The 23,814-nt window shown below is 31.9% G+C and overlaps 1 protein-coding gene and 1 long non-coding RNA gene across 2 annotated transcripts; both read right to left on the bottom strand.

Moving 5' to 3' along the window:
- Positions 1-6,075: 6,075 nt before the first annotated feature.
- LOC133180815 (uncharacterized) lies at positions 6,076-6,801 on the bottom strand. Its single transcript, XR_009720393.1, has 3 exons — positions 6,731-6,801; positions 6,290-6,374; positions 6,076-6,120 (listed from the first exon to the last, which is right to left on the bottom strand). It is a non-coding gene; the product is annotated as an uncharacterized LOC133180815 (long non-coding RNA).
- An 8,515-nt stretch (positions 6,802-15,316) lies between these two features.
- On the bottom strand, positions 15,317-18,293 carry LOC133180814 (ribonuclease Oy-like). The gene is made up of 8 exons (XM_061315275.1): positions 18,213-18,293; positions 18,068-18,111; positions 17,836-17,908; positions 16,434-16,501; positions 16,159-16,269; positions 16,011-16,053; positions 15,798-15,872; positions 15,317-15,613 (listed from the first exon to the last, which is right to left on the bottom strand). Exons 4-8 carry the CDS (start codon positions 16,484-16,486, stop codon positions 15,386-15,388), a joined length of 510 nt encoding a protein of 169 aa, XP_061171259.1. The 5' UTR covers positions 16,487-16,501; positions 17,836-17,908; positions 18,068-18,111; positions 18,213-18,293; the 3' UTR covers positions 15,317-15,385.
- Between the last annotated feature and the right edge of the window lie 5,521 nt (positions 18,294-23,814).

Genomic DNA, 23,814 nt, shown 5'->3' with positions numbered 1-23,814 from the left:
TCTCCATCATCTAGACGCATGCCTTTTTCACATATATCGAAGCGGTTTGATGATCAAGACTCATTTCCATTGTTTACTTTATTTATTTCCCGGGCGACAATTGATGGTTACATCAATGTTTTCTTGTTTCTTATCTGATGGTAATCGGTATGGTTGATGATGTTTGGGATGTGCACCGGGCTTCCGATAAATCTGATTCTTTACGACATGTGTAAGACCTGTGTTAGGGTTTTCCTTCATTACTTTAAAATCCATCTAGTGCAGCATCAATCATTTTATATCTAAACATCGTTAAAGATAGAGAGTTTAGATATTCCCGGGATGTCTTAACATCGGAAAGAAAACTGAGGCAGCAAAGAAAAGGGAACAAAGACAAAGGAGCTGATTCCTTGAGTCAGCATGAAATAGACGTCCTGTATTCCATTAATTTTCTTGGTGGAGGTTTTTCTGTCAGCTTTCTAATTTTAGAGTAGGAAACATAACCCTTGTATTTATTTTTATCTATAACAAACCAGAAAGCCTTGAGCACTACTGTGCATCTTAACAACTCAGTGTACTTTGGTATGCGGTCCAGAATAGAACACGTCTACCTTAGATGGGGAGACATTAAATTAAAGGAAACATCGACAGGTGAAAAGTTTTTAAACATTTCTGAAAGGGCAACAATAACAAAGACAAAGGTATTGCGTGTCTTATTGCAGCCCGGAGTTTAAGTTTTGGTGTATGGGATTGAGGTAAGAGAAGTTATTCAGAATTAAAGGTTAACTATACATTAACAAAATTATACAGCAGAATGTTCTTTCCCTTTATTAATTACGAGATACACAATATATTTACTTCTATGAAATACATCTTCTAAAGAACAAATGTTTTTCATATGTAATAAACAAAGTTGCTTATCATTTACTATCGACAAAACAACAGGTACTTTTTTTTTAGAACATTAAATTTTACATATCGCATAAAAACGTATGTTACACAGTTTGTGTTTTATATTCATAAGTCAAATATATTTTTGATGATAGGTGATACATGTGTCTAATTCTAATTTATATTTTATGCAGCCAACAGTTACCTATGGAAATAAAAAAGTTTATAACGGTATCGTTTTTGTTCGATTTGCATCCACTATAGTCTCGATCATTCAGACGTATGCCTTCATCACACAAATCGAAGCGGTTTGATGATCAAGATTTTACTTCATTTATTTTCCAGGCGACAATTGATGGCAACATCAATGTTTTCTTGTTTTGTTTTTATATACACGTACTTGCAAATGATAAATTCATCGTAAGAACTGAAAATTGATTTTTTTTAAAAAGTAATCCAAGCTGCCCAGTGGAGAAGTATTCATTGTACACATATGTAGAAGAAAAAAATGCCTGAAAAAATGCTAGCCGAAGATTCACCTTTCTACATGTGCATAAATAGAAAAATGACTGGGGATTCGTTGTATGTATCAGGATACATAGGTAAAATACCATGGGAAACATGATAAAATTGATGTGTGAGGAAGCTAATCCCTAAAATATAAAGAAATCATAAGTTTTCTTTGGTGCTTAGATACGAGACTTTGTATCGCTCTCTATATAATTCTGTACAAAATTTTGCACAATTTTTTAACCTTATGACAAAATCTTATGAAATTCTCCTACTATACCTGGTAAACATTATTCAGGTTACCAATTTAAATATAAATCTTTGAGAATAATGCTGTTATCTGAAAAAAAAAGTTTCTTTTGTGTTATTTATCCTTAAAATTGATTTTTTTATTAATTAAAAACAGAGGGAGATAACATAACTCTAACTAAAATTCAAGGTCATAAATTAGGACACATCTAACACTTACATGCTAATAGTAATAAATCGGATTATGCCTCAATATTCACATTTCCTATATTTTTCTACTAAACCAACTGTGAATTTGATTTGAATGCCATTTTCGTGTATACTCACGCGTAGAAATATGCACGGAGAAACCCGCGCTAAAGTGACGTCACAATGAACAACAGAGACGTTAATAAAAATGTAACAATATAGGGCAGCAAATAATTCAAACATTGAGTATATTTTTGGTGCTTTTGAACATGTAAAATGTAAATATAAGGAATGTTTTTAAGTTTTGTTTGAATTATTGGTGTGTAAATCACACAGACTTGCACGTAGGCATATTTTTCATGAAGCGCTAGCGCGCTTCATAAAATATTTCTACGTGACAAGTCTGTGTGATTTACACACCAATAACTCACACAAAACTTAAAAACATTCCTTAAATATACTTAGTATTCAACACCTACCATCAATTTCATTGAATCTTTTGCTATTACGATGGAATACCTTAACTTCTTTATTGCTGACTCATCATCCAACTTCTATATCTACCTTCTGAAAGCCTGACTCTCCCAAAGCTTTGCCTCATATACCCTTAGGCTAGTCCATTCTAAGGGTTGTCAGTTCATTCCACTATTTGAAGTCTTCAATGCGTTTTACTCAAATGCCCCTTAACCACTACACCTATATATTCCTATGAACCTTGACCCACTGTTATGGTCCCGCCCTACCCCCAGGGCGCGGCTAGGAAAATAGCAAACTGTTCCTACTGTAGTACTTAACTTCTCTGAACTACCTAGATATGACGTCATAATAGCATTTGACGTCAAGTCACTGCATACTTGAGCTGACATGACGGGGAAAGTGTCATAACTTTTAAATTCCTTTCACATAACTTGTAAAGATTTTTTAGCATTGTTGTTTGATTCAAGTGTCTGGATTGTTCTTTAAGCTTAAGTGTGCTGTTATGATGTTGAACATTTGCAATTTAATATCGTTATTCCTTTAACTTGTCCGATATACATATATTCAAACAATAACAAAAAAAATTGACTGTGAGATTCTCCCCCTTGTCCGTGGACAGAGTTAGAATTTATAAATCGTGTATATATTTGACTGGCATAAGTGATTAATAAGGATAAATTGAAGATATTCTGTGTGAATCTACTAGAGAAGTATGTCCTCAAACTGAATTCTGCTGGGGGATTGTATGTAATTTATCGTATTTCGTATTATTTGTGATAAAGAGTGGAAAATGCCCCCTTGTCCGTAAGGTGAATTTCTCGTGGAATATTTTCTCAAGAAGTAAAATTCAGACTTCCCCCAGCACTTTATATGTACCAAAGATCACGATGAATTGACTAATGTGACAAATTATTCTCAATAATGTTGTTTTGCACTTGTGTCGATGTGCTTTTTGCGCTACATTTAGGAATTTATGTGTCCGTCAGGTGATCAACAGTCATGTGACATCACAAAAATGCTTTAATATAATACCTGATTAGACTCTATCACAAGTTGACTACAAAAATAAAGCTCAAAATGAAATGAATTTTTAATGCATATTAAGCCTTCGGACAGCCTTAACATAGCTCACGGGTCATGATCTAAACAAACTTGAATCTACACTACCTGAGGATGCTTACATATCACTAATGACTAAACAAGGTTTTGCCGTTCTTGAGAGGAAGATCTTTAAAGATTTTTTCTATATATTTCTATGGTAAACTTTGTCCCCTCCCCCTGTTGTGGCCCTTCCCTACCCCCAGGGGTCATGATCGGAACAAACTTGAATCTACACTACCTGAGGATACTTCTGTAATAATATGACTAATCATGGCTTTGCTGTTCTCGAGATGAAGATTTTTAAAGACATTTCTTATATATTACTATGTAAATCTTTGACCCCCCTCTTATGACCTCGCCCTACCCCCGGGGTTATGATATGAACAAATTTGAATTAAGAATATGTAATGAAGCTTTCACATGAGTTTCATCTTTTCTTGCCCAGTGGTTCTTGAGAAGGAGAATTTTAAAGATGCAACCAAATTATAACGAATTCTTAATTATCTCCCTTTGAAAGAGTGCGCGGCACTTTCTGTAAACAAAGTTGAACCCCTTTACCCAGGGCTGCTTTTTGGCAAGTTTGGTTGATATTGGCCCAGTGGTTCTTGAGAAGAAGTCGCAAATGTGAAAAGTTTTCAGACGACAGACGACGGACGACAGACGGACGCCGGAAACTCTTTCATCAGAAAAGCTCACTTGAGACTTTGGCTCAGGTGAGATAAAAAGCTTCTGCTTTTTAATATTCAATCAAATGATATTCAAGCCAGCTTTCTGAAAATTTCTTTGCTGTCATGCGAAATAATTAATTTTCACATAAGTCCCTGAAGCTACACAGTTACTGCACACTTGAAATCATAATTCAGATATTCTTTATAAATACAGTTTCTGATTAGAAAATACCACAGACTATAACAAAAACAAGGAAAAACCAAGCCACGGTTGCTGTATTTCGATATTGTCCATTATTTGAGGATATCGAAGAACGCGCAGCACTCTGATTAAGGCTCGGATACAAAACACGGCCTTTATATGTATTTCTCCTATGGCAATCAATTAAGCCAAAAGTTTTATTGAAGCAGAGTTGGATTTCACACAACCACAAAGGCTAAAAGAAACAAAGAAGATAACATGAATAAACTTAAAAGAACAAGTCATTTGTATTATTCAATCTAAATATTAACTAGATGTAGCAAGGTTGGAGGAAGTACATAAAAGTTAGCCACAATTAAAAAAAAATGTATAGTTCATTTACAATGTATATATTAGTTACCCTTTGTCCGACATTTTTGATAAGAATATAAGGTAGGTGTTTTGTCTCAATTCTGAAACCATCTTCTATATCTGGAATCTGATATAAATAATGTATCTTATTATTTTATCACTTTTGGCTCCAAAAATAAACTCTAAAGAGATTTTTCGACAGACAACATTGAATGGTCATCATCTTAATGATAAAATCACTTACTTGGATTTCATTTCCTTGCATTATATTTCTGCTTTTTAGAATTCTGAATAACACAAATATATTGAAATAATTTGATGACCCTTTCTTTAATAAACCTATAATATAATACAAAATATTACAAATGTCTTTAATTGCACTCACGTTGAGATATTATAACGAAGGGCCAATTCAATGGCTTTGCTAAAATACTGTGCCACTGTCTTGGTGCCGTCTACGTCAGCACATGTGCCATGTTTTTGCCACTGGTATGACCTATGTGTAAAGGACACGTGAAAACGTTTAAAATAATATCCATCGGGGATGCAGGAAGTAAATAAATGACAAGCGTCCCTTTAATAGATTTTTGAAGTGTAAATTTACGATGATTAAAAATTGACAAGAAAAAGTTTCTTTCAAATTATTTATTTTGAATTAAAGAATTCGTAATTGCGGCATCTTGATAATATATCACACGATGATCAAAGTAGCATAAAAACAATGATCTACAAAAATTAAACTATACTAGTTGAAATTGTTACTTATTTGGATTTATTTCATAAACAAATTTCAGATACAATTGGGCGAAAATTGCAAGATTATTTCCTTACGATCATTCACAATTATACTTGAAGATTCCAATTTCATTTAAATTAATACAGGCACGCTCTCGTATTAAACACGACACCAACCCACCCACCCTTTTATCCCCCTCCCCCACACAGGTTCACCAGTGTTGAGAAATAAAGACATAAGAATTAAAAATAAGATATTACCAAAAGCTGGAACTTGTACTTTTCAAAAGGTCTGGCCATATCCTCTTCATTTCATTTAAAGTTCCCTGTAAATCAAAAACAGAAATAATAAACACATAATCGGCCTCAATAAATGTTTTCAAAGAAAAATAAATATACGGCGAAAACTACCTTAAATAATGATATGACCGCTTTGAATGTAATTCAGTGTATAATGAAGCAAACCTTAGGAATACTCTCATGACCAAAACGGGAATTCGAACAATTAGATACAAGACTTCCATTTGAATTCGATGGCCTGAAAATGACATATCATGAAATACAGATTTCAATTCAGTTTCAATTTGAATTACAATATACTTCCAAAAATGATTACAAAACATTTAAGTAGAAATTTTACTTTTTGAAATTAAAAAAAAACCATGTGAGCAAATAAAAAATATTTTTGATTCTTAACAATATTGTCTAGTCTATTACTACTCACCAAAATCCATGAAGAGTCCAGTGAGCTGGTAATGGTTGGTTGCACTGCAATGAGTGTTTTCACTTATTTGTTTGTTTTTTTTTTTTTTTCAAAAGGTCAGTTAATCACAATGCAAAGAACCGTAATAAATATGTAAAAATAAATAGATTTAGCCAATTTCCATTGGTTTTAGCGCATTGACTTTTCAAAACAATTTACTTGTTTCAAAGTTACCTTTCTGGTTTTGCAAAATGTAACTGGCCATTGATGGGACAGAATGAAATGATCAAACTCCACCGCTGTTAAGGAAGTTGTATGGCTGCTCGAAAACAAACAAATGAATGGAGAGTATTAATATATATCTAACCTTTGTGACGTATTCATTATATTAAGTCAGCAACTAGCATATAAATTATATTCATAACATATTTTTAGAAAGTTTAAAAAAAAATGTTGGTCATATTCTGCAATCCAGAATTTAGATACATTTATTAATATGCATTACTAAGCCATGTGATTCTTATCTTTATTCTAGTACGATATGTACTAATATTTTTTTTATTGCATTTTTCTTTAATTGATTTTTCTTGTTTTAAAGGAATAGAAACTAAAACAGCCTATAAAGAAAAACAAGGCAGCGAAAATTAGAGCTATTAAGAACTCATCAATGCTTACCTGTTCAATGTGAGAATCCCTAATACTACAGATAGACAGAAGGAGGCCATGGTCAGGCACACCTGGACCTAGTATATGTTACATAGAAAAAAAAATACTAGTATTAAAGGCATATTTTCCAAACAAGTATTCCTTTAAAGATGATGATCAGGATGTGTAGCGTTGAGTAGTTGTCATAGTTTTGGCTTACATTATGAATTAGAAAAGTTCATTTCCTAATAAACGAATACTCTAATGTATGAGATTGACTTACCCGAAACACCAATGAACGAATAAATTAGGGTTTTTCATACTATAAAATTTTATTTAATTTTTATTTATAACTTTAACTTTCTGTTAGGGCCCTGGGCTCCATATTTAGGGTACCTATTAGGGCTTTAGGTTCCATGTATTATAGCCTAGCTTCTGCACCATCATTAGGTGTCAAGACACCTAATGTATTTAGGGCACTAATTAAGCTTCAGGATTAGGGCACTAGGAACAATCCAATGACATCAGATGATGGTCAACAGACCGATGAATATTCAGTAAGAAGAACATTCTTCGAGGTCAGTAATGATGTTTGGGATGAGCTTTTACCGCATTTTGAAAACATTGAAGAATCAAACTCATGGGGACCCTAGAAATCTCACAGAGTGTTGCTAAGAACCTTGCGAGGACATGCAGAGAGCTATGCATGTTGAATGCTTTTTACTGTACAAAGAGATTATGAAGGATAAAATGAATGAACGATTGAGACATTCTGCAATGAAAGAGAGGTATATTGCAGACACCAAATTAAGGAGACGACAAAATGGCGAGTCGCTGCGAGACTTTGGACATGCTATTAAAAATTTGTACCAAAGGACCTATCCAGGAAATTCAGATAAAGTGGAAGAAAACGCTTTAAAGTCGTTTTAGATAAGTTTGAACAATTTGAGGGATTTCGTCTTGCAGTGAAGAGGAACAGAACAAGGACACTTCAAGAATCAGTTCTTGATGTGATAAAGAAAAGTGCTTGCGGACTGGAAATAAAAAAAAAATATGATTAAAGGAGACTAAATCAGGCTACAGGCCTGTGTATGAGGTTGAAGATGGGGAATTGAATAATAAAATAGCAGCTGCGGATAATGCCAAACTTCCCAAACTTCGGGTGTCCGATACAACAGAATTCATAAAAAAACATTAGAACCCCTAGTACATTACGAAATACAACCCAATTTACGATAAGGAAAGGAAAAATTAAACCAAAAGCCAGTTCTCGAGACAAGAATATTTGTATTGAAAATGGAACTGAAAAGGATTTTTTTTTTTCTAGAGATGATTGATGTGAGGTCAGGTGTCAGTCAGTTTTAGATGGCCTATCACAAAAGGAATAAAAGCTCAAAACAGGAAAAGAAGAAGACGGAAGAGAAAATGATTAATTCAGATGAAACTGACTGGGGAATTTTTTAAAGACTCGATGCTTAAACGCCACGACCAACGTGGAGCTACAAGTGTATAATACATGAACTTCTGATTTACTCAATGACATTTTATTTGATACATTTTTATTTAAATCTGTTTAAAAAATATGCCGACTAGATATATCCCAGTGAGCTTGAAATAAAAGATATCACAGAGTCCAACACACCTGTTTCATATTAGATTTTTTTCTGATAAAAATGTTAATGGTAACCTAACGAAAAAACTTTATGATAAACGTGATGACTTCAATTTTTCTATCGTCATCTTCCCTAACTTTGTCACCTGTATATGGGGTTTATATCTCCGAGCTGATTCGATATGCAAGAGCATACTCCACGTACGAACAGTTCTAAAATGAGGCAAGCTATTTAAACAAGATATAAACAGTCTCGTTTATAGTCATCATTTCGCAAGTTCAATGGTTGATGAAAGGCCCTAACTATAATAAGTTAATAATAAATTAGTGCCCGAAAACTTTTCAGCATTATTTATAAATACCTCTTCCTTCTCAAAAACTTCCAATTCAAGCTAGTGTCTTTTTGAAAAAATGTCGAATGCAGCATCAAACGCATGACTAGTAGTATTGAGAGCAAGACTAGCTCGGAAAATTCCCCGATAGGGGGAGTCGAGAAGCAATGTTTAGGGAGATCATTTTTTTTTTTTTTTTTGAATTAATGCCGAAATAATCTTTTAATACTAACGTGTATAGACAGTTAATAAGATATAAAGAACCAGATAAGCATAAAATCATGTGAAGTTGTCTTAAAAGGATTACAATTACACGTCTGTACATTGTGTCAGTGTAATGTTTCAAAGAAACGGGGACGGGGGGTGGGGGGGGGGGGTTGCATAAGCCAAGCTATATGCTTATATAACTACGTAATAGATAAAAATTAAACATATTTATTTCTTACAAAAATCAACCTTTCATTAAATTCTGGTTATGTTTATCATTATTTGCATACAAGTATGTCAAAATCTGAATACAGTGACTGCACAATTGATTACGATTAACACACTAAAATGGCAACCCGCTCAATTTGCATGAAAAATGATATTAACTGGAGTATGCTTAAACCACATAGAGTGAGTTATCGTACCAGATATTGAGAATGAATAATGAAAGGTAAAGGAAAGATGTTTCAGTTTTACACGTGCAAAAATTTGGTATATAGACCCACTCTGTATAAAAAAATCAGTTTACTAACTTATATATATATATATATATATATATATATATATATATTATATGCACAGTATGTGTTTACGCTTAAATATACAAACAATTAAGAAGTCAATACCCTTTTTAGACTTTCGTTGGCAGAACTCACATGGTCAAGTGATTATCTTCTTTAGAATCTAGATATCATTATTTTGACAGTGCTACATGTATACACATCTAACTGCCTAGGTTAATTCGTACAACACTTCATTCCGTTATACGTACTTGCATAGCATTTTTATTGCAAAACTAGGCACTGACTTTGATTAAAAAAGTCTACACTAGCTTGTCCGAATTCGTACTTGAGTTAAATTGATATTAGAAATGATTTTAATTTCCTAATTGAGTATATTTATGTATTAAACATGGAGAATAGTGTATAAAACATCATTGTGAATTGAATCAGTAATGAATTAGTTTGGAAGCACCCTTATGTATAGAAAAATGCTAATGCAAACGCTAATATAGGTGACCTATCAGGATCGATTTCTCAGAATTCCACTTTCGTTTTTGTTTGTCTAAGACCGCACGAAATAAATCATCCATGTAAGAATTTTATGCAAGATAATGTTTATAAAATCTTTGCTTACAATGGAATTGTAGATGTTTAACAACATATTCCAATGTAGTAAATAAAATTAACCCCAACAGTGTGTATAAAAATGTGTAATAAAAAAAAACTCAGTAAAAGAATATCGATTTCCCAAATCTCTACACAACCAATTCTCGATCTTTAAGCATCCTTAAATTTGAGGTTTCTTTGTCAATCGAGTTTCGAGCCGTCGAGAGAACCTATATAAAAGGGTATAGAAAAAATGTTACTTACTTATTTAAGGCTTCAAGGAAATATATCGATACAGAAACGAAAGGTTTATCTGCGGCCACTAGGAAGTCAACGTTTGAATCTTATCACATAACAAGGTCATTTCCATGGTATTGCTTGTGACGTTGGGAAATTCCCGAAAAGGCAGTTTTTAATCTGCTTGTGGGACTTTGATATAATGAGTAAAGAATGTGACTAACCTAAAAAGTAACGGTTTTGTCACCAGAAATTTTAGAATATTAGCTGTTACAATTCCCGTCAGAGGTAAACAATTATCATGGAAACTTTTGCATTGATCCTTTCATGTTTTATTTAATAACATACTTTGAAAGTTAATTTTTTTCTGATAAGGATTTGAACAAAATACACTGTAATTTCTGGACAGTTTCAATTTTTTTTTCTTGTCACTAAAGCATATTACAACAGTTTAATTGGTGCAGGACAGCTATACCCTTCAGAAAAAAAAAATGAGAGAGAGAGATACCTTGTCAAGATTGTTTTTGTTTTAAATATCAAAGGCTCAGACAAGCTAATTTTGAATTATTATTATTGATATTCAAATTTCAATTTTAATAAGAAAAAATAGTTTTATCATTTTGATTTTATTAAAATTTTATAGTTTAAGGACATTAGAATTGCGTGATCAAGATATCACTCACTCAATATAAGTTTTTTTTTGATAATGAAAAATAACGATAATGAAAAGTAACGATAAAACTCACTCAATTTGATAAGGAGCACGTAAGAAAAGCCATCCCAAATATTTATCTTCCTATTTAAACTGTTTTCAACAAATTGCAGATAGACGACTGTTTAACCTCATTAAGATAATACTTTACAGGTGTCTGAAAGCCTGCACATGCACAAGGTATGATTTGTATCACAAAGCCTTATCTGAAAACTTTTATTTGTTTGCCTTCTCCCGACCGACTGGCTTAAAATGGCCCGACTCAAAACTTTTGTTTTAAAATCACCAGGAAACGATTATTGATTTTATAGTATTAATACCTTTAATTTTAACAGATTTTGAAAATTCAGCATCGATGTTGAAAATTTCTCTGAAAAAAAATCTGGTCTAACTTTCGACCCAATTTTTTTTTAATCCTGAGTCAAGAGGCAATTTAAAAGTTTAAATGTTGGCCTTATACAAGTATTGTAATACTTTTTTGTATTTTTAATTTTCTGTACACAACGCAAATACAAATTTAACAAGCATTCTGAGAGTATTGCATTAATTAGCAATACTAGTCCCCAATCGGCAAGTGAAATCTGGTTCCCGTTAAGAATTGAAAATGTCATAATTCCGTCAAAAATCAATGAAGCGGAACGAAATGCAATCTTGATCTGTAACTCATCAAGATACACCCACATACCAAAAATCAGCTCAATATCTGCAAGCGTTTAGGAAAAAAGTGCGGAAAACCAAGTGGGAAAGACTGACAGACAGACAGACGGACAGACAGACTGACAGACAGACGAACGGACAGACTCAGAGGAAACCTATAGTCCCCTCCGGTTTCACCGGCAGGGGACTAATAAGTTTGCAAATAAACGTACACGTACGTAACTCTTGATGGCTCTAACATCGATCTCTAGAAGTTCTTGATCGCTCGAAGTGATCGGGTCTCTGAGACAATGCCTAAATAATTATAAGTACATCTAAAAAGTAAAAAAAAATGTCTTTATCAAAAACAAATATATATACAGCTGTAAATAACACATATGATTACTGCTTAAATATTTCATATTTTGAGTACATTTGCCCGAATGTGCTACACGTTGCAGTTACCGTTGCATTATATTTATATACATAAAATATGTTACATTAATGTCATTTTTTCTGTTGTTTACGGAAGCCCGTTGATGCCAGTTCAGAGAAAGAATTTTTTTTTATTGCGTTTAAACGCAATAATTATTGCGTTTAAACGCAAAAGATTGCGTTTAATCGCAATAATCATTGCGTTTAAACGCAAAAGATTGCGATTAATCGCAATGTATATTGCGTTTAAACGCAAAAGATTGCGATTGAACGCAATACTTTTGCGATTAAACGCAATAATCGTTTTGCGTTTAAACGCAATAATATTTTTGCGTTTAAACGCAATAATTTTTGCGATTAAACGCAATACTTTTGCGATTAATCGCAATAGTGTTGCGATTAAACGCAATATTTTTTGCGATTAAACGCAATATTTTTTGCGTTTAAACGTAATAATCTTTGCGTTTAAACGCAATAATCCTTTCTTATAAGGATTTGTTTTGCATTTAAACACAATGATACTGTAGTTTCAAAATCAAACATGAATTAGTCAAAGCTTATAATTACAGGTACATGTACTAGGACCCGACACTTCAACTTTAAGAAGATTCGATTTGTTCTGTGTCTTTTTGCAAAATTTCCCAGTTTTTGAAAATTGTGGTAAAACAATGGCATCCTAAAAATCTGAATGTCTTAAATGTATTAGAACCCAAAACTCTTAATGAAGTGTCTGATCAATTGCTTACGTATATCACAACTTACAGAGAATGTTTCAGTGGCATTAATAGCACTTGTCAGTTTGATACATGTAGTGCACATCGATCAATCTGTTTTCATTTGATTTTGATTTTGATCTCATATAAATCCATCACATATGTTCTTGTGTTTACTGTATGCAACCATAGGAAGGGTTATGAATGTACATTAAAGTCTAAATACTTCATCATGTTGTACGTAATTCCAACAATAACTTACTTAATTCTTGTAATTTACACAAGAACGCAACTCTGGAAAACGAAAGCAGACAAAATACAAATGACCACGGACCTGCATATTACAATAAGCTTAAGACATGTCATTCATTTAATTTATAGCCTTTTAACACAAGGTAAGTTTCTGAAATCCAAATCTTCATGATATGAGTTATGACTCTAGAATGCGAGTGAAAAAGTCCCCTAATTGATAAATTATGTTCACTCTACTTTAAATCTGCAACGATGTTATTGTCATCTGTTACATTTATCAGTTTTTAGGTTAGAAATCAATATAACTACTATATTTCACCATTACTAAATTCTTGAGTGGAAAATCTTTAACATGTCGTCATCTACTCTTAGCAAAAAAATCTTGTTCTCGATACTTAACTCAATCTAGGACCTATAGCATCCATTGCAGATCTTATTAATAAATTTGCATAGGTTTGGTTTTATTATTATCATTATTATTATCATTATTATTATTTGTTGTTGTTGTTAGGGTGCAGTTGTTTTGAATAAAAATGAAGGACTTTTGAAGCTTTAATTAATAATATGATGGCATAGAGATTTGATTGTGTTATCTTTCTATGTATAAATCGAATGAATTTGCATTGAACTTGTGGTTGAAAGCAGGACGTTGAAATATTTATTGACGAATACAGATTTTTTTTTTTTTTTTTTTTTTTTATTCCAGACGTGTTATGAATGTTCAAACTATTACACTCCGAATACCGTTTAGTTTTCTTAAAAATAGATCTCCCCTGTGGGTTATTTACTAGATTCTCTCTCTCTCCCTCTCGTGATAAACAGAGGGTTAAATATAATTCATCTTCAACTAAATTTATATAAAATGCTCATAGTTTAAAACACTGATTTTAAACTTCTTATGTAAAAACAGAAAGTGAGGCAGAAAAAAATAAGCTGGTAATTGTACAAAGCAAATACTTTTCCACAAAAGCATTGGGAATATTTTACTGGTGGTGGAAAAAAAGTAAATGTCTCGACAAATATTATATAAAATTCTAATCATATCTATAAATTATGCAAAATAAGTAATATTATCTATTATTTATTTTCATTACATCATTTTGTTGTCTCTATTTGTGTGTGTGTGTGTTCCTTTGTTTTTTTGTTTGTTTGTTTGTTTTTTTTTTTTTTTTTTTTTTTTTTTTTGTCTTAAGGTCATGTTTGGCTTTACTTCGTACTTTTGTTTTGTTTTGTGTTTGTTTGATTTTTTTTTTATTTTTTTAATTTTCATAGGCATCCCACACAAGTTTTTCTGTTTAATGTAAAAAAAAGCGGGTTGATTAAAACAGGTATTTGACAGCATGTAGATCTTTTTCTTATTTCAACTTCAGCGATTGAAAACTCATTTTTGCTTTTGACTTTGGACCCCCCCCCCCCCCCCAAAAAAAAAAAAAAATCTATTTTTCATTGCCATGTACAATCTTATTTAATTTGCATGTGTCAAATAGTTGCAAACATATCGAGTTACGACGGGGTTGCAACTATACGGGTGCCATATTGGTTTTTATGAGAAAATATGGGACACCCTTGGCTAAACCTCTCCTGAGTTTTAATCGTTCCCGCAATCTGGTTAAAATACCTGACCAATTAATGCCTGCAATCTGCAACACCGTCCACTTTTCTCCTGTGATTGTCAACTTTGTCATTTTCTCATCAAAGAACACTGCAACGTCTTTTTTTACCCAATAAATCGCGCACGATTCGATAAAAAACATGCTATGTTTGACACACTCGTAACCCCCCTCAGAACTACATGAGTTCTAGAATATAACTCCATATGATAGACTTTAGTCTATGTAAACATTCTGCCAACTGACAATTGTGTACGTTAGCGTGCATCCAAGTAACGAAAAAAGTTGACTTTATAAATTTACTTCGCTGAAATTGTGTCTCTTGTTCCGCTATGGTCAGTATGCTAAACACGCGGGATTCTGACGTAATTTTTGTAGTTAATATTGCAATAGAAATCACAAAGTGACGTCACAATATGTGTATATTTTTCTGATCTTTTCAATGATATCAACCTCATTAATTTCCATTAAACAATAAATATTTTATCAAACAGTTCTCAGAACTTTTCAAATGCCCATGATGGTACCTATTGAATAGCAGGGTTGGCTCGGAAATGAAGGAAACTTGACATTCATTCTATTCTTACATTTCAATATATTTCTTACAATTCAATATGACAATTTTATTATAGTTTAGAATATGCATGAAAATGCCAAAATTATAGATGATTATAAACTAATCCTTCCTTAATCTAGAATGAAAACATATTTTGAAAGTTTCAATAAAAGAGAATTAAAAGAATAAACAATAACGATTTAAATTATATTTTTAACAAAAGCTTTATTGGCATTTGTTGACAGTACAATACACACAGACAGATAGACATACATCACAGTTGTCCAGTGATTCCAGTTAAGATGGGGAGGAAGCAAACTAAAGCGAACAGAGATGACGCCCTACCCTGTGATGACCGGTACTGTGCACTCGTCTCTTTGGACTTCTGAATTAATAGTCTTGGGTATAAAACACCGCCCATGCATGGTAAGTTTTTCTTTCCACAATCAATTTGGCTGAAGGTTGTATTGAAGCATAATCGGATTTCAGATAACCAGCAAGGCTACAACGGTAGATCAAAAATACATATAGTAAACAACGGGCAAATAACAACAGGCAAGGGCATCTGAAAACTGTGATATATATACTACATGTATATTGTCTATATACACATGACTTTTCATAAACAAAGTCTGAGTTTTAAATTAAGTATGAAATAGTTTCACTTTGTGTGTTGATCATTTTACCTTCTGTCCTCTTGTAACTTGTATGAAAGGTTTGTAGTTTGTTTTATTTTTTACCCCGTCTTCTATTACCTTTATCTACAATAAATAAGAAATCATAGGGATAGATCTTATATAAGAATTTTAAAACTAATAAATAAAATAAATTAAGTAATCAAACGACAGGGAAGAGAGATTTATACACTGCAGTTATCTTTCCCTTTTCTATGTACCTACTTGAAAAGAATTCCCTTTCGTTACGTTATAGTCTGTTAGAATTCTGAAATATCAACTATACATATGTTACAAGGATTCAAACGGTTATTTATCGCCAATTCTTTTCTATTGATATAATAAAAAGGAAGGTAAAAACTATTTATCTTACTTAGAAATATTGTACACCTTGGCCAGATCGATAGTTTTTGTGAAGTATTCTGACACGTTCCTTGTTCCTGTTACATTAGCACACGTGCCGTGTTTTCGCCACTGCTGTGACCTTTGTAATAATATATTATTGGTCAGTTTAGCTAAATACTTAGAAATGTCAAAATCAGATTTGAAGAACATAAATTATGCATATTTTCCTCTCAATTTGAATACAAGTGTACAAAATTAAATCGGACATTGTTTGGTTGCCAGAATATGCAAAAAAATGTATACCAAAAATCTTCGTTGCTTTTTGCGTCCAACAGATTCGGCCATATCTTATCCATGGATTCTAGAGTTTTCTGAAAGCGAAATGAGAACAATGTTTTTCGGTGAGTGTTCAATCTTCGTTATCGTTACCTTTTTTCATTTAAGAAATAAATAACAAGTTTAAAAACTTCAATGGGAATTGAAGTGGGTCTTCTCAGGCCTTCTCAGAAGATTTGATCACGTACCGACCCACTTCAATTCCCATTGAAGTTTTTAAACTTGTTATTTATTACTTATATATACATTTGAGACGGACAATCGAATGTAATCGAATATAAATATTGCACTAACTGCACGTCGTAGATTTTGACTAATTACGCTAGGTGTAAATCGGCTTGAAAAGCGGTTACGCTTCAAATTCATCTGGCAAAGGATTCTGCTTTGAAGGGAATATTCTGTGAAAGGCTACTTGTGATCAATTATAGTGAGCGTATTGGTGTCTTGGAATTTTTGTATTCATGAGAACCCATATTCGATGTTTAAAAACACAAGAAACACGTCCGATGTTTGATAATAAAAAGTTGGAGGAATTGCGGTCGGAAAGGGATGGATGGAGACACTTGTCCGGACCAGATAACTTGAAATCAAGTACAAAATTTGATCAAAAACATAAAATCTACGATTTCAGTAAGGCATATTTATTAATTTATGATGTTGACATGGAGACACTGGCGACAGCTTACATTGTTCAGACAACGTCACAACGATCTCGATGATGGAGGTGTGCCTACCGAACTTCCAAAGTGCAGTGTTTGTCAGCTGTTTGTGGCGTGATTGCACTACATTGATATTTTTCAACAGATTTTCAAATTTATTGTGAGTAAAGTTTAATGAAAAAAAATTATAGCATTCAGAGGTCTGCGAGAAAAATAAGGGTAAACGTAGAGACTATGCAGCTCAGACATGAAACTTATAACACGTAGTTTTCTATTCTCTATGTAAAATCGATCAAGAACTGTATTAAATACTCGTTTACATTGTAAATAAAATGATTATTATTTTACTTGCGTATTTTGTACATTTTTATGTATGAAAAACATGCTATATTGCTTAGTGGAGTAAGTCTTTTTATGTAGATATTAATTACTGCGCTGTGTGATTAGGTCATGTAATGACCTATGACCTTCGAAAAACTTCATACAGGTATGAAGATATTAACTCTCTGCATGTTTATATAATAGAGAGATACCACAAATGTATATATTAAAAAGTCAAGTATCTGATATTTTATAAAAACAAAGGGAAAAAATTGAAAAAAGACTACTTCTTTTAGATATAGCCCTTTTCTACATCTGGAAAATATGTCATTTCGTACATCAGCATTAGTATTTTTTTTCTATTTACAACCATTAAAAAATGTACATACCTGTGGAATAAAATTTTTAACAAATGGAATGTTTGAACAGTAAGCTACTTGTTTCCCATTAAAATTCGATGGCCTGAAAAGGTTATATTTTTTTTATATATCAAAATAACTTGTAATTGAAATTTATTAGTATTTTTACCTTACAGAATAAATAGCTGTCAGATTCAACACGTTAATTTTCAATTCATGATTATTATTTTGACATTGATGACAGAGAATAATGATTACTTACCAAAATCCATGGATGGTCCAGAAGTCGGGAAGCGGCTTTACACACTGTATATAATTTAGGGATTTAAAGCTTATGGTTTATTCTAACATCACTGAGTATAGATCTTTTGAATGAATAAAAATAAATGCTCACTCATTTTACTTACCCGTTTGTTTTCACAAAATGTCACCGGCCATTGGAAAACCAAAACGAAATGATCAAATCCAATTGCCGCTACGTTACTGCTGTCACTGTGCACATACATGTATCAAGATATAGGAAGTTAAAATCACAAACTTACGGAAGTAGTACAGGCACTTTACCGTCAGTACAAACAAACTGGTGAAGTGATGCAATTTGAGAAAGTACAGAGCTGGGTCTTAAATTTCAATTGTCTTTTACCACAAATATATTATAAATGACTTTAAAAAATCAAACTACATAAGTAGGTGTCCGTTTTGTCTATATCAATCTTCCGTATAATTGAAAATGGAAACACATACCTTTTCCACGCAACCATTGCAAATAACAAGAAGAAATGAGGAGGGGAGAACAAAGTAGTCATACCTACCAGAGGTGTAAATTTTCTCAACAATTTTTTTTTCCAAGCCAATATGAGTAAATATCTGGAGAAGATATATACATCAATTTTCATTCATGTCAATTCTCATTAAGCAATGATTATATTAATTGCTCTCAACTGAGATTCTTTTTAATGTTCTTATCCAAAACTTTATCAACATTATTTTGAACGTTTATGCTTTGGTGCTACATTGACATGTAGTTTAAGAGGTCACATTAACATTTGGAAAAAAGTATAATGAAAAAGATATTGTACTTCGTTAAATTAAAACTTTACTTACCTCTCCTGATTGTAAAGTAGATCTGATATAATATAAGCTGATATAAAGTGCATGATAAAATCACGTGAAAGCAATAAGAACAATACGTCATAAACGACATTATATTATTTTTATAAATAAGGCAATTTTCCAAAAATCACTATTGACTTCCGAACAAGTCTTAGTGCACTGGATATCAATAGACTTAAAGTGACGACAGTTTTTTTTTTTTTTTTTTTAATTTAGTTTGATTTAAGTTTCTCAGAGAGAGAGAGAGAGAGAGAGAGAGAGAGAGAGAGAGAGGGAGAGAGAGACCTGGTTTTTTAAATGAATTAATGTTACTCATGTTATTTGCATTATCTTCACAGTTTTGACTGTACACATGTATAATGTATATTAAAGCATTTTTTTGCCTTAGCTTCACTAGTTTTATATAAATGACAAAAGTCATGAAAATTTAATGGATAATTTTTGATATCATCATCATCATCATCATCATCCATATTTCTGTAACTCTAATGGTGGAGCGACAACATTTGCAATGAGGGTAGGCAAATTTTATAGCCAGCGACAATACGTACTTGTTTAAATTTGCAGTCTTCGAGAATATGTTCCGATGAACGACTATATAATTATATATTTATCACATGTTTACTCCTTTATGCAGTGAATATAGCTCATAGGATATCGTTTTCATATCCACGGTTGTGACGTCACAATGTTTTATGCGTGAATTTGATCAAGTCAAATATTGTGGATTTATATATATAAAACAGAGTAAAACATGTGATAGCTATGTGTAAAACATGTGATAAAAGGAATTTCCATGGTTTGTGAAAAGATATATTTTTTTTCAACGCGTTGTGTATTTTTATCCCCTTGCCAAGGCTCTGGGATAATACCACTCAACTCGTTTGATAAAAAATAATATCCAACCACAATCCACGGGAGATCCTATATGTAATCCATATTGCTGTAAGCCTAAGGGGTTAGACAACAATTTGTGCAGTGAAGCTAGGTACATATTGTCTCAGACGACAATATGTACATGACGACAATATACTAGTATGTACCGTCACAATCGCTCTGCATAAAATAGCCTACGAGATACGTCATCGTGATTTACAAACCAATTACATTCACAAAGCTTTAAAATAAGATCTTGAAGCATCCCTAACTGTTGGAAGACAATATCTACAGTTCTGTTATGCTCATAATGTCGCCAGCAACAATATGTACATGTATAATTTTTCAGCCGGCGACAATATGTTTCGATGGACGACAATATGTGCAATGAGGATGGGTACATAAGAAGTAGGACACATGTCCCATGACTCAAGGAATACAACATAGTCTCTGTTAATGTAGATGGTAAAAAGTTAAGAAACCATCAGTAGTTGTGTAATTTCTGGAAAAAAAAAAAAAAAAGAAAAAAAAAAAAAAAACTTTAGCTAATAATTTAACATATTCAAAAGATTTGAAAATTATGCCGATATTTACAAATTGTTGTCGTAGTCTAAAGGCTATGTAAGAGATCACTTTGCTATATTAAAAAAAAAAAACTACAGTGCTGCTATCCCACAAGTTGACATGGGATGGGTTTGGATAGGATTCAGGATTGAGGATTCACGATAGAAACACATAGTAGTTAATCCAATCCAATCCTATCCTATCCTATCCTGTATCCTATACAGCCAATCAGATTCGAGTAAAGGTTGATTCATATTTCAGAATTAATTACAAAAACAGAATATGTTTTAAAACGTTTACAAAAGAAATATTTATAAAATTACGATAGAAAATAAACATATTTTGTTTATTTTAACAAAAATTAATAATTAACTTCGAGTGACATTGCGTACGATTTAACCGTGAACGATTACCGGAAGAATCTTCACATGTAAACAACAAAGAGTTCGGACATCAAGAGATCTTATTATCTTCAGCATGTTTAGTGCAAGAACATGTAAGTATACTACACACTGTACATGTGTGCATGTTTATACATTTCCCCCCTTTTAACAATGTTATAATGACTTGAGCTATCAAAATTTTATTCTATTATAACATAGACAAAAATCGGGTGTGGAAAAATAGGTAGTGTAGGAAGGGGAGAGGGTTAAAAATTTACAAATTCTCTGTCATGATTCAATGTGTCCTAAAACAATAAGATGTATTATGCCTTTTTCAGTTTGTTATTACTTTTTTTTTTTATTTGAGTGCAATTATAATAAAATAAAGACAGAATCATATCTTATGCTACTGTTTAAATTGTATTATAAGCCAACTCAGCACTTACATGTACATTGTATGTATGACCTATTCTGGGTTATGAATTATATATTAATCATTCATTATTCTTCATTGCAGAGAATGATACTTGGTTTTGCCTGCCCTCATCAAAATATTTTGTGAGGAAAAAAGGATTTTACATTTGAAAAGTAGGTATGATTATTAACATGTGTTTATGCTTGGGTATCAGTATAATACATACATATCATTATCAGAGTTGAGATGAAGTTTCTGTGTAGATTCTTTGAATAAGTGATTTTTCTTCTTTAAAAAAAAAGAGTAAAACTGAAAACAGTTTGTTATTGTTCTGGTCATCTGACATGGTCATCATCATGTTATATGTATTTTCATAATTTTTTCTTATTCAAATTTTTAGCAAAGAAGAAAACAAACAAAAAAGCATAAATAGATTAATACTAGCATTAGAATTCAAAATAGAGAAAAAAAACAAACAAACAAACAAATGTACTCATACTAGTTAACAAGTTGACAAGATGAAATGAATTACAATTTACAAGTAAACTATGATTGTTTAATTAAGATATGACTATGAAGTTGCAGTATAAGATTTGAGTTTGCTTGATTTCTTTAAATGCTTTACTCTGGGAGAGAAAAAAGGTAAAATTCAGCCAGTCGTACATGAAATGAGAAAGATAATCACAATTAAATACAGTTTTAATGTATAATGTATATGACAAAAATGCACAATCTACATGCATATATTGTTATAATCATGATAATAATTGGGTTTTTTTTAGGACGATCCTGCATATTTGCTGCTGTACATATTGCAGTTCATCTCATCTGCTGCTGGAACAAATATGAAAGATGTTCAAACCACTAAACAAGAGCCCCCTAGAGTCTGAAATCATGATGATTTTATTAAGGAGATCAGTGTGTGAAGTATTTGTTTTCTGTGCATTGTTGACAATTTTGAAACTGTTCGGTTACTTATGACTAGCTCTTTGACACAAACTTTGACATTTGAAATTCAATTTGAGCGATGGACAAGGAGGCGAAATCATATGCATGTAAAACATCATACGATTGGAAAAAGACAATGATAAACTTAAATTTAAAAAGATTTCATGTACATGTATCTGTGAGCTTGGCATTGAAATACATGTATACTTCTGATGAATTTGTCTCATAATGGAACATTCAATTGTTATACATTGTAGATAAAAAAAAAAAATTGTAGATGAGATTTATTTGGCCCAAAATATATATATTTAACACTGAAGAGGCAATTATCCTGAATAAATATTGTCAACTTGGTCAAGCATTTTTGTTCCTCATTTAGACCCTGAATAACATTCAAGATCAAATGTCAAGGTCAAAAACAAAATTTACTTAAATATGGCTTATAGATACTGAAACTACTGTGAATTCATATACATGTTTTACAAGAAAGAATTTGAAGGAATATGTGTGTGTTCACTGCAATAATTATTGCTGTCAATCTATCTATGAAGATTTATGAAAATGTTTTCTGTTAAACATAAATTAAATTCTCACACATAAAAATATGGTTATTGAAATACATTTGCATGACACTGAACTGACCATAAACTAAAAACAAAGTGAAGTAAAATAAGAAAATTTAACATTTTGAATATCTTGATTTTTATTTAGCAAACATGATAAAGTTTTTGCATATTTGTAAAATATTCAAATTCAAACAATGCTGAACTGAACATCTCAAACAAGAATAACTTTAAACAATGAATATAAAACAAATTTTAATCATACATTTAAATAATTTTTACATGTTTAATGAATAAAAGTCATGATATTCTAAATGTCTGTTCTCGGTTTATGGTCTTGTCATACATGTATCTTCTTTCTGGATCTACATGAGTATGAAGGTATACACATTAATAGTCTGATTCTCATAATTAAAGAGCTTAAATTTTGTTCGTTTAGTCTACTTATTAATAATCATAACATTAGAAAAGTATCTGAAGTCTTAGTTGTTGTCCCCCCCCCTTTTTCCACGATTTCTTCTCTCTAACTTTAACTCCATTTATTTATCAAAGTGTATAAATTCGAAAAGAAATCGCAAATACCGTGACGTCTCTCGATCATTGTTAGTATGTGAAATTAAATTAAAAAAAGTCGGATTATAATTTTTTTTTCTATAAATTTTTTGAAAGCTTACTTTCTTTACACGTTCGCTAGATCAGTACTTGCCTTTGTTTTATTACAGTCCCTTTGTTTACATTTTAACTCGGTACTCGAATATTAATTCGTGCGGGGTGTCGGGAATTAATGGATGTTGATCTCGATTATTTTTTATCATTAAAACATATTAAATAAAATCCATAATTATAACTGATTTTTATATAATGGTCATTTTATTGTTTTTTTTTATTTATTATTTTTTTTTTCGTTTTGTCAAATTAACTCCTAAATATTAAAAAACTGAAAGTAGCAGGATAGGATAGGATAGGATTAGACTGAAATCACAGGATAGGATTGTGGATGCAGGATTCACGATAGGATAGGATAGGATTGTCAACTTATAGGATAGCAGCACTGTAACTAAACATGCCGCATGTAAAAGACTAGTCCGAAATATCTGATGTTTTCAAGTTTTTTTTTAAATGACTATGAAAATACAAATGTATTTTT

Source organism: Saccostrea echinata, unplaced genomic scaffold (genome assembly GCF_033153115.1).
Source record: "Saccostrea echinata isolate AGI-Se365-2 ecotype Australia unplaced genomic scaffold, CSIRO_AGI_Sech_v1 ptg000007l, whole genome shotgun sequence".
NCBI lineage: Eukaryota > Metazoa > Mollusca > Bivalvia > Ostreida > Ostreidae > Saccostrea > Saccostrea echinata.
This window is presented reverse-complemented; position numbering and strand designations above follow the sequence as displayed.

Excerpts from the sequence above, each read along its gene's own strand:
- LOC133180814 (XM_061315275.1), bottom strand. The coding sequence starts at position 16,486 with ATGGATAAGATATGGCCGAATCTGTTGGACGCAAAAAGCAACGAAGAT. Across the intron at positions 15,873-16,010 it reads CGAAAGGGAATTCTTTTCAA|ATAAAGGTAATAGAAGACGG; the intron begins GTAGGTACATAG and ends TATTTATTGTAG. Across the intron at positions 15,614-15,797 it reads AAGTTACAAGAGGACAGAAG|CCTTGCTGGTTATCTGAAAT; the intron begins GTAAAATGATCA and ends CTACCGTTGTAG.